The sequence below is a fragment of the Poecilia formosa genome, unplaced genomic scaffold, assembly GCF_000485575.1.
Source record: "Poecilia formosa unplaced genomic scaffold, Poecilia_formosa-5.1.2 Scaffold219, whole genome shotgun sequence".
Taxonomy (NCBI): Eukaryota; Metazoa; Chordata; class Actinopteri; order Cyprinodontiformes; family Poeciliidae; genus Poecilia; species Poecilia formosa.
In genome coordinates, this window is record NW_006800158.1 from 512,513 (window position 1) to 523,295 (window position 10,783).

General features: G+C 38.8%; 2 protein-coding genes across 3 annotated transcripts; one reads left to right on the forward strand and one right to left on the reverse strand.

Annotated features, from left to right (window-relative positions):
• Window positions 1-1,804: 1,804 nt before the first annotated feature.
• Window positions 1,805-5,789, reverse strand: LOC103149206 (protein C19orf12 homolog). 2 transcript variants are annotated; one of them, XM_007568247.2, is made up of 3 exons: window positions 4,906-5,789; window positions 4,200-4,401; window positions 1,805-2,784 (listed from the first exon to the last, which is right to left on the reverse strand). In XM_007568247.2, exons 2-3 carry the CDS (start codon window positions 4,357-4,359, stop codon window positions 2,519-2,521), a joined length of 426 nt encoding a protein of 141 aa, XP_007568309.1. In that variant the 5' UTR covers window positions 4,360-4,401; window positions 4,906-5,789; the 3' UTR covers window positions 1,805-2,518. The 2 variants fall into 2 exon arrangements, with proteins under 2 accessions (XP_007568309.1, XP_007568311.1); XM_007568249.2 differs by having other exon boundaries at window positions 4,807-5,789.
• A 1,056-nt stretch (window positions 5,790-6,845) lies between these two features.
• LOC103149209 (tumor protein p53-inducible nuclear protein 2) lies at window positions 6,846-10,351 on the forward strand. The gene is made up of 4 exons (XM_007568254.2): window positions 6,846-6,952; window positions 8,899-9,043; window positions 9,144-9,306; window positions 9,554-10,351. Exons 2-4 carry the CDS (start codon window positions 8,920-8,922, stop codon window positions 9,780-9,782), a joined length of 516 nt encoding a protein of 171 aa, XP_007568316.1. The 5' UTR covers window positions 6,846-6,952; window positions 8,899-8,919; the 3' UTR covers window positions 9,783-10,351.
• The last annotated feature ends 432 nt before the right edge of the window (window positions 10,352-10,783 follow it).

Here is a 10,783-nt window from a genome sequence, read left to right on the forward strand (position 1 = left end):
GAGCTGCACTGTAGTCAGTAAACTGAGTGAAGATACTTTCTACAGTGGTGTTTGTTTAGTTGTGTTAAAGGTTTTCAGAAGCACTGTGATCCAGTTTGACACTGATCCTGTTTTTCCGTCTCTTCTTCGTTCTACAGAACACCAAGGGGAACATTAGGTCCATTTAATACTGCAGATCAGGCCAGATAACATCCTCCCCCCCACACACACAGTGCCAGTCTTTTACTGCAGGGCCTTTTAGCTTATTCTTGTCACTTTTCTACATTTTCTATTCCCACAAAGACTTTATTTAAAGGGGCTGTATTATGTAAATTGACGTTTTTAAGCTTCACATCATGTTGTAATGTTATTCCCTCACCACAAACACACCTGAAGTGTTGTCTTGATTCTTTCATGCATGTTTGAGAAATCCTTTAATCTCCATGGCAACCATTCAGCTGTTCAAAATGTGTGAGTGGACCTAGCCCCGCCTTAGAGGTACAGCTCCTCCTCAGAGCTGCAATTTACAAGCTTCTGCTTCACAGAGCAGCCATCTGCCACTAATGCTCTACTCAGCTCCTTCAGACTAGCCAGCAGCAATTAGTAAACACCTGGTTCAACTGTGCATCTGCTGAGAAGCTGATATAAAGAGCTCAGCCTGAGCTCATTATATGAGCTTCTTCTTAGTTACTAACTGAGGTAAAAGTGTTGTTAAAGAGTTAATAGAGCAGCCATGTTGTGATGACTTCCTGAAGACAGAGTTTTGTAAGAGACAGATGCCCAATTTCATAGCATTAAATTATGAAGCCAATTTTCCTTTAAGTCATATTTGATATGTATAGTACTCTTTAGCTTCTTGATTGTTCTACATGTGCCCAAAAAACACAATACTGCCCCTTTAATGTTAGGATTTCATGCAACAATATATCCAATTCAAAATCTAAAGTGTGATGTGCATTTGTATTCAACCCCTTTGAGTCGATACTTATGTTTTGCTGCAATTCCAAGCCTCTCTACCAGTTTTGCACATCTACAGAATGTTTGTTTTCCAGTCTGAATGTATGGAAGTTTCCTCTGCTTGCTGAGCTTTAATACAAATGTGAACTTGTGTCATGGATTCCAGGACATTAGCTTTTTCATTAATATTGTCTGACTGAACCTCTTTTGTTTTTTGGCCATCCGTGTGTCTTTCAGAGCTCTGAGGTCAGAATTCCTCTGATGTTGATCAAATGTCAGAGAAATTAGTTTCTGGAAGAGAACGCCTGATGACTGGGTTAAAATCAATCAAATCAAATCAGTGTGGTTGAATAAAACCTACCAGTATGTCTGACAACTGAATAATGTTCAATTTAAAGTAAAAAACAAGAACTAATCGTTTCCATATTGATGTCAACAGGAGTCCAGCTAAGTCCAGAGGCAACTTTTTTTTTTAATTTTCAGGTTGGCAAACATTTGCATATGTTCACCTAAAGCCTACAGAACAACGCCAAACTATGTGATAATTAAATTTCAAAAGAGTGCCGTTTTATTTTGAGCTTCATTTTGTGCCTTATCAATAGAATTCTGTCGCCATGTTTTGTGCCTGACAAAAAAGGGCTGTTTCTAGAAAAAAAAGTCAGGATTTTCTGTTATGTTTAAATGTCATTGCATTGTGTGAATCTGAAGTTTTTACCAAATAAAGTTTTGAAATCAAATTCAATGCATATCTCTTATTCTACTGCCCTCTACTGGATGAAGACTGATCTGTCCAAAGGGAAAAAAAGATTTATCCCAACAAGTTTATGTCCAAGAAGAAAGAAACATAATCAAAACTTAAAAATGTGCATCAGTTTTGAAAAAATAAGTTTTATTTAGTTTGAGCAAAAAAGGCACATCAAAAATAATTTCTACCCTTTTCAATAATCAATAGAGAAATCAAGTATGACGTTTCTTTCTATTTCATTATTTATTTCTGATGCCTTCCAGGTCTTTGAGGTTGGAAGGCCTCTTTACCATCACCCTAACCTTTATGCTCAGGACTGTCTGGGCCGATCCATAACATTAACATGACTTCCAGCCAGAAGGCACATGAGATCATTTTAAGTTTAGATTCACTTGTGGTTTGAATAATTTCAGCCTGAACTGTATATTCATTTTGTTATTTAGATAAAAGAAGCTTGATCATTACAGCCTTTACTTTCTAACTTTGGAGTGAATGCTGTGAATTCTTGCTTTGTTCTTCAGTTATCAACCTGAGCTACTGATGATCACTTCACTGATTTGTTCATTAATTTTATTTTTTTAAATGAAGGTGACCTTGAACTGAAATAATAAAAACTTATTGACACTTCAAATAAACAAAAGGCAGCATAGTTTGAAATAGAGAAAATGTGGGATTAAATCAACAAGATGTAAAACATTAGGAATGAAGTTTGCACAGAAAACATTATTTTGTTTTCCTACAGTACTAACAGGCTGAGGCAGCCATTGTTCCCAGTGTCTCCCTGACAACACCAGCATCTGCCACTGGGAATGCCTGAGGTCCGTGTTGAGCCCCAGCTCAGTCCCCATACCGCACCTCCGCTCTGAGTTCCTTTGAGACGTAGTTGAGCAGGGCGGCAGTGACCTGCTGCTGCAGTGTGGCATTGCCCATCACCAGGGCGATGAGCTGGGCTGCGTCCATCCAGTCCAGGCTGCCCAGGACGCCGTTGATGTCCCGGTATAGTTGCTCCCTCTGATTGGGCGGCAGCTCCATCAGGATCTGAGGCAGAGGCCTGAACTGACCACTGGTTAGCCAGCTGCCCAGCAGACCCCCCACCGCCCCGCCTCACAGACACACAGAGGGTTGGTTGCACCATTAGTAACACTAATATGCAAACAAACACTAATGTTTTTAGTTTTTCAAAATAGGTTAATAAAAAATCCATTTTAGCTTTGGAACCATGGGAAGCTAACCCTTGTTGTTATGTGACTTCCTTCTTTGCGCTTAGTAACAGACACATTTCCTGTCTGCATCTCTGACTGGGTTTGGAGGAACACTGAAATGTTTTGTACCATTTTAAATCATTTTTATTTTCAGTCTTTATGGATGAAGACCATTAATTGAGACTTTAAAGCGGTATGCATACTTTAGACTTTTTTCTGTTACAAAGTTCTAGCACTTAGTATATTTATCCAAGTACAGCATAAGAAAATAATTGACACTTGATTACATTTAATATGGCACAATAAAAATGTTTTCCACAATATTCTCAAGAATCACTAAACAAATTGTGTCTCCAACAGAGAACCAAGGTCCTTCCTCATCAAGAAAATGTCAAAGGTAAGTGCACATGCTCAGAAGCAAATATAAAAATCTCTAAAAGCAAAATTGCTTTTATGATTTCTCAATACCATATGATCTTGAACATGCCAGTTTATAACAGGGGAAAGGCAAATTTGTGTAGTGGGAAACATTGTTATCGTGCCATATTAAATGTAAACACAAGTAAATAACTCCCTAATTCTGTACTTGGATAGATAATACTAAGTACGTAGAAAAAAGTATACCAAAGTACAGGAATAAGCTTCAGTGTTAAAAGTATAAGTTTAGTATTGATATACTTATTCTTATCAAATTAAGAATATAGTATAAAGAATAGTATAAAGAATTATCTTTATACTTGTCAGTACAAGTCAAGTATACTTCACTATTCTATTCTTAAGTAGGTAAAAAATCATTTAAAAAAAATATTAACTTTAAGTAGACAGTCATATTTTTAACATAAAATAAGCATACTCTGTACACTTGAATAAAATACTTTTTGCAAAGGGATCACTAGCAGTAGCCAAGTCATTTCATCACACTTCTAAGAAGGCCACTGATTACAGGATTTAAGTTGGTTTGTTATTACTGCTGTGTTTTAATGGCAAATGGATGCAGTGTGTTGTTGCTACCACCAGGCGGCAATGTTCAGCGTTACCACATTATTTATTACCCTACAACGTGTCAAAGTGTACAGAGCAAAACATTCAGCTGAAGCTTCGGGTTCTCTTTAAGAAAAAAACATTTCTACGATAAGAGAAAAGTCATAGCTGCGCTGCTTCAGCGCAGCTATGACTAAGTAGGGGATGACACAATGGCAATTCACAGAATGGGATACAAACTGAACGTCCTATACTACTTTATACCATTCAAAAGGGGTGCATTTTAGTTTAAATAAATACAACTCCTGTTTTGTTTCCTGTGTTCTGGTCCTTACCGACAGCAATCCCCGCGGGTCCACCGAGCAGCCCGCCGACGAACGCTGTACCCCCCGCCACCGCCGCTCCTTTGGCGGAGCTTTTCACCGCCACTTTGATCTGGTCATGAGCCGAAATTTCACAGCACAGGCGCATGACGTCATCCATACGAGGTGCCATCTGTGCGCTGAAGCACAGCGGTGGTAGAACAGTGGTCAGAGTCTGAAAATAGGTAGAAAAAAATATGAAAATAGAATGTCATTTAGTCATTTACTTCAGTCATAGCAACAAACAAACAGCAAGAGTAGATGGAAAAAGAGGGATACAAAGGTGTGCATCAGTTTTCCGAGCAACAATCTGAAAAAAAACTTTTGGTTTCATTTTAACACAAACATGAAACTCTGACTTTAAATATAAAAATAATAATAAAAACACAGACACATTAACGTGTACTTAAAATTAAAAGCATAAAAACGTATAGAATGATGCTTCATCTTTTAACATTTTTATTTTATGCCGGTATGTATGAACTAACATTAGGTTTTTTTCTGTTTACACCGACATTAGAGTTTCATTGTGTTCCGGATTGAAACTGAGCCCGAGCCGCTCTAAACTAAAGGGACCAACAGGCTGAAGGGACTGCTCCTCTGCTGCTCCTCTACTGCTCCTCCTCTGCTGCTCCTCTACTGCTCCTCCTCTACTGCTCCTCTTCAGCTGGTTTCGTACCTTTAGCTTAGCCTAACAGCGAGCGCTTCTGTTTCCAGTGAGACAAACACACGAGCTGCTGAGTCCTCCCCTCCCCTCTCCGACTCCGAACGTTTGGTTGCTCTTTCGACGTCCTGATTGATCTGTCACTTCCTGTACATCACAGTGGGTGCGCACCATTTGTAACCCGACAAGTGAATTTATGTGCACCGTTTAAAATGAGGCGTACCCGAGAGTCCCCGCTAAGATGTGACTGAAACAAACAGCAGTCAGTTTGTTTGTTAGGAATTTGCTATCTCATTTCATCTCTTCCTGTATCTACGTCGTGTCTGTGAACAAACAACTGAATAAAGACAATTTCTGTCAGATTATTTTCAGTTGTTGGCTGTCAAAATGAGTTTTTATGAATTACTGGTTTGGCAATAGAAACTCTCAAATCAAACTCAAATCAAGCTTATAAATTATCAGCTGGAACAATTGCACGAAAACGTTCGGTGCGAAATGGCCAGAAATTCAACTAAGTATTCACAGATTGTGTTCCACTTTAAGGGAGATTGTTTTTGTTTCTACCCTGACTCTAAATGTGTATTTTACAAATATTTTCACCAAACTCAGATAAAATAGCCATACAGCAACAAAAATTCTTTATATATGCAGCAACTTTTAAGCTAAATATTTTTTAATTCGCTAAAGAAAACATGGGTCGGCCCCATATCAGCATGCCGCCGCCTGAAGTTTGCAACCACCGCCAACAAAGCACCCGCCATTTCTGCTTAGTGTGATGCGAACCCTGTAATAACCAACATCTGCCTCATTAAAAGCTTTTCTTTCTTTTTTTTAATTTTTAAAGATATACTTCCATTTTTAAGCTGAAGATTCTTCTGTTTTTCGCCATATTTTTTGGAAACCCTTCATGCGTTCATGTTTTCTGAGGAATATGGCAAGCCGTTTTAACATAAATTCGGTTTCGTCTGACTTAGAAACAAATTAGAAAGAGCTCAACAATGTTGGAAATGCGGAGATAGCAAAACTTCATAAACAATAAGACTGCAAAGAATTTCCTCTTTATTCATTTCCGACGAACCGAATGTACTTAAAAACAGCTTTGAAAAGCTATAAAATTGCTATTGTCAAACTGTTTTCAGCATGAAAGTGGAGCATTTTCAAACATCTTTTTTCGTTTTTTCTATTTGTCATTGTTTTATTAAACTTTCAAATTGCTACGTGAGTCAGGAACGTTTTGACTACACAGAATGCATATTTATGATATCAGTAATGTCATTCTGACTAGTCGAAATGTCAATTTAAGATATCTTAAAAAGAAAAGCTGTGTAATTCAAGATATCTCTAATTCATTTAGAAATATCTTAAAATGAATTTTGACTAGTCAAAATTACAATTCAAAATATCTTTAATTTAGTTTTGTCTAGTCATTATTTGCTTTTAAGATATCTATAATTTAGTTTTCACTAGTCAAAACTATATGTCCTATCCAAAAATACATTTGTTATCTTGAATTATGGCGTCATTAGAGATATCTTTAATTAGAATTATCACTAGTCAAAACCAAAATCGAGATATCTTGAATTTACTTTATGACTAGTCATAATTTAATTGTAGATATCTGAAATGTGTATTTCAGATAGTCAGTAATTCATTTTAGATATCTTGAATTGAAGTCACCATACAAGTCAATGGTAAATCTGACATCATTTCGACTAGTCAGAATGTAATTAGAGATATCTCAAATAGTTATTTTGTCTAGTCGAAATATAATTAGAGACATCTTAAATAGCTGAAACGTCTCTTCACAAAACAATTTGAGATATCTGGAATGTAAGGGCGGTAAAACAGAATGTATGTAAAAATGGCTTGCCATATAAGGAACAAATTTGAGATAGCATAGTCGCTCCTCATTGGCTGAGACGCAGTGACGAGGCAGCCCAATAGCGACCGCCCCCCGCTCTCACCCCTCGCAGATAAACAATTTTTTTTATCACAACAGACTCAGAGAAAAGAAGGCAGCGACATCTTCACCGTGCTGGAGAAACATCAACTTTCTAAACCAGTAAGTGGGAAATATGACTCAGAGTTTGTGAATGAACATTTGAACTTTGATCTCATTGTATTTGCTTTATCGACGGACTGACTAAAATCACTCACACTTTGCTCGGAGTTAGAGATCAGAGTGGGTGAGGGGCTGATGACTCTGAACTAGAAAGTAGATGTTTTACCTTAACATCTGTTCCGGCTGATAACTGAGGTTTCTCATCGTTCTTTTTTCTGTGTGGTTCTTTTTTCCCCATCAAACTAACTGGTGCGTTCAGGCAGTGTACAGTAACGATCAGACTGTTTTGGCAGAAAGATAGTACATGAACTGATATACTGCATATTTGCACATTTATTTTAATAAACTAAAACTACAGTTGTTCTGAATCTCTTTGTATTGTTCTGTATATGAATGGTGCTTTATAAATAAATTTGCCTTGACTTTCATTGCCTGGATGATGTGCATATGAATATGTGCGCATTGTGCAATAAGTTCAGGTGTTGGACGTCTTGTACCAACTTTGCGTCAGTTCTTGACCTCCAAAGGGAGCGTTTCATACCAGATGTAATAACAGACAATTTAATGTGTTTTTCCATATTCTAATAAATAATAGAATGTCCTTCAGGTTGGATTTGAGGTTAAGAATATGAAAATCTGTCAGATTTAATTAAAATCAAGTAGTCTGTACAAAAATGAGAAAAAAATCAAACAAAGAAAATGTAATGTAAATGTTCTGATAATTTTCAGTTATATTAATTTACTAGTGATTTGAGCTTTAAAGCTGCAGTATGTAGCTTTTACAAAGAGCAGGATTATTTTACATATTTATTAGAACTTCCAAAAAAATCACTGCCTTTCCCCTGTGGTCCTACTGCCATCTGCAGAGCTCAGGCAGAAACAACCAATCAGAGCCAGGAGGAGGGTCTCTATACTGTTAGTCACCCTCCTGTACATGTTGCTCACAGGAGCAGCGTATACAAGTGCATGACTGACAGCGCTACACTTGTAAACATTTTGTGTACAGGTGAGGAATGGAGGTGGGAAGAGATGAATGTGTGAAGGGGTAAACGAACCTGTACTGTGTAAACGTTCTTGTTATGTTTTGAGGGATAAAGAGAAGTTTTCATGTTCTGACCCGACTGGTTCAGACACTGAGTTATCTAAACTTTGAAGTCATACTCTGATTGTATAAACTTTTGCAGACATCCCAACCTGCCTGCTGCAAACAATCATAAATTAACAAGAAGATGTAAAATGAAGGTTGTCCAAATGACTTTGGACAAGGTTAAGTATAAGGCAAGAGTGTTTCTGTTTTGTTTCCTTGAAGCACATGCCATTATGTTTAGTTAGTTGTTTAAGAGTCTGTGCTGCTGTAGGTCACTATGAATAGTGTTGATTTTATGCTATTTCAGTCAGTGTCTTGTGATTAATGTTTTAACGTCTTCTTTAAAGTAGTGTCAAAATCTGGACACACAGTGTTGCATTTTCAACTTAAGACTGACAAACATAAATGTTACCTAAACTTTAACACAATGCCCTCATTTATTCAGCTCATTTTAGTTTATTAGTGTGTAAAAAGTGCATCTTATTTAAAAACATATTTTAGGAGTTCATCTGGCCCAGATAACCTAATGATGAACTGATTCTTCCATCCTTAAAAACAGAAGAGCGTGCGGTTTATTTTTGCCGTCGCTCTAGTTGGTAATTCCATCTTGGTCGGGACTCAGCTGATGAGCTTCTAAAAGGAATCTGTTCCCCAACATTACACTGATGTAACCACCCAGCCAGCTGATAGAGTGTAATAGGAGCAGCTGCTGTAAAGGGTGAACTGCTGGTGTGTAGGAACAGCCTGGAGAGGGCGCTGTTTCTCTCTATCAGAGACCTAGATTCCATGGATGAGGCGATGAGCGGTTTTTATTCCTAATCATGTTCTCATGACTGCTCTTTCCGTTTTTACATTCCAGGCTGTAAACGAGACTTAGAGAATGATTGGGAAGATTCTTTCTCATCTTCTTGGGAACACTGGAGAGGAGTCTGAAGCAGCAGGTGGCGCCAACGAGGAGCTCCTGGAGTTTGAAGAGGAGGAATGGGTCATTGTTAACATCCCAGGTGAGAGACGAAACCATGATTCACAACAGTAACAACAAGTTTACACTTCAGGTTGTCATGGTTCCTGGTGATAATGGGAGTTTGTTTTATCTGGAAACAGAGAGCGGACCCCTGCCAGCCCCTGATGCGAACCCTCTGGAGAACCTGCTGATTGAGCATCCCAGCATGTCTGTTTACCAGATAAGATGCAGGATGGAAGGAGCACAGGAGGAGGACGAGGAGGAGGAGCTAGCCTCAGATGATGATGAAGAGGAAACCTCTAGGTAACTTTATGTCACTTAGATAAGACGCTTTATCTCTCAGCCAATCAGTGTGTGCGTACCAAGTCTTCCACCAATGGCTGTTGATGTGTAATGGATGAATCAATCAGAGATCTTTAAACCAAAGCCAAGAGTTCCTATACATGAAGTCTCATACTTTCAAAATCAGCGGGTTTTAACGAATTGCAGGGAAAACATCATGTCAGTCCAAACTTCACTCATAATGCTCTAACATTGTGTGTTTATTCAGGCCGCTGGCTGTGAGGCGGCACATCTCCTGGCATCTGGCCGCCTGGGGGAATCCCCTGCCATGTGGCCTCCAGCTGCTGACCATGCAGAGAGCCAGGAGCCAGGCCCAGAGAAAGAAGCTGAGTCGTAGCGCCCTCCACAGGCACAACATGACTAAGACTCAGCTCTCACCAAAGGGAAAAGGACATGGCAACATAATGCGTCCTTCCCCACGCCTCTACAACTACTGACCTGCAGGGATCAACCTAGACAGGATGCATGAGAACCGGCCCTGACCTCCAATCATCAGCTCAGTATGGCTCTGAATTACTCAGGTTCTCTGTCATTACCCCACCTTAATCCACTCTGCATATGCCTCATAACTGCATAGCAAGACATTTAAAGTCCTCTGCCTCAAAGATGAAGCCATGAGAGTTTGCTGTAGGGAGCTGTGCACTGCTGCCATCAGGTCTATTAACTAGTAACCTCAGCCTCAACATATGTAGTTGTAATGGATCTTTAGAAAGTTACTTTTTCATAAAGTTTTAGAAATGTCAACTGTCTGATTATGGACAAGTGTGTTATGTGTGTGTTTGAAAAGTTATTTGCATAATTAACGATTGGAGCTTGTGACAATGTTCCAAATATGAAAAGGTGAAACCTGTAGAAGGTTTTTTTTCCAGAAATGAAACATTTAAGATTTATTATGTATTGCAGTGGCTTGTTCTTTGATAGTGTGTTCATTTTCTAAGTGTATTGACCTGTACAGTATTCATGTGAAAAATAACATAAAAATTAATAAATGTTTTTATACTTTTTACCTGATGGTCTATTAACAGCAGAACAATTGTTGTCTTACCAATCTGATTGTCTATGCCAGGGATGGGCAATCCTGGTCCTGGAGGGTCAGTGTCCTGCAACTCTTAGATGTCTCCCTGGTCCAACACACTTGAATCCAACAGCTGAATCACCTCCTAAGTGCAGTCAGGTTCTCCAGAGTCCTGCTAACAACCTCATTATTTGACTGAAGTGTGTTGAGACACATCTAAAAGTTGCAGGAGACCGGCCCTCGAGGGCCACCCCTGGTTTATGCATATGACAGGGGCTTTGGAAAAACACGAAAACCCATTTGTAGTTTTCCAACAGCCACTTAGGGCGCACATAAACAGCTAGAAGAGGGAGCAGCAACCTCCACAGCCCAAACAATTTCCCTTTGGTCCAGAATAACAGATTTTGTTGAGTCAAAAAGCTA

Coding starts and splice junctions, on each gene's coding strand:
- LOC103149206 (XM_007568247.2), bottom strand. CDS start 4,359: ATGGCACCTCGTATGGATGACGTCATGCGCCTGTGCTGTGAAATTTCG. Junction 2,785..4,199: donor ACCCGCGGGGATTGCTGTCG/GTAAGGACCAGA, acceptor TGTGTCTGTGAG/GCGGGGCGGTGGGGGGTCTG.
- LOC103149209 (XM_007568254.2), top strand. CDS start 8,920: ATGATTGGGAAGATTCTTTCTCATCTTCTTGGGAACACTGGAGAGGAG. Junction 9,044..9,143: donor GGTCATTGTTAACATCCCAG/GTGAGAGACGAA, acceptor ATCTGGAAACAG/AGAGCGGACCCCTGCCAGCC. Junction 9,307..9,553: donor GATGAAGAGGAAACCTCTAG/GTAACTTTATGT, acceptor GTGTTTATTCAG/GCCGCTGGCTGTGAGGCGGC.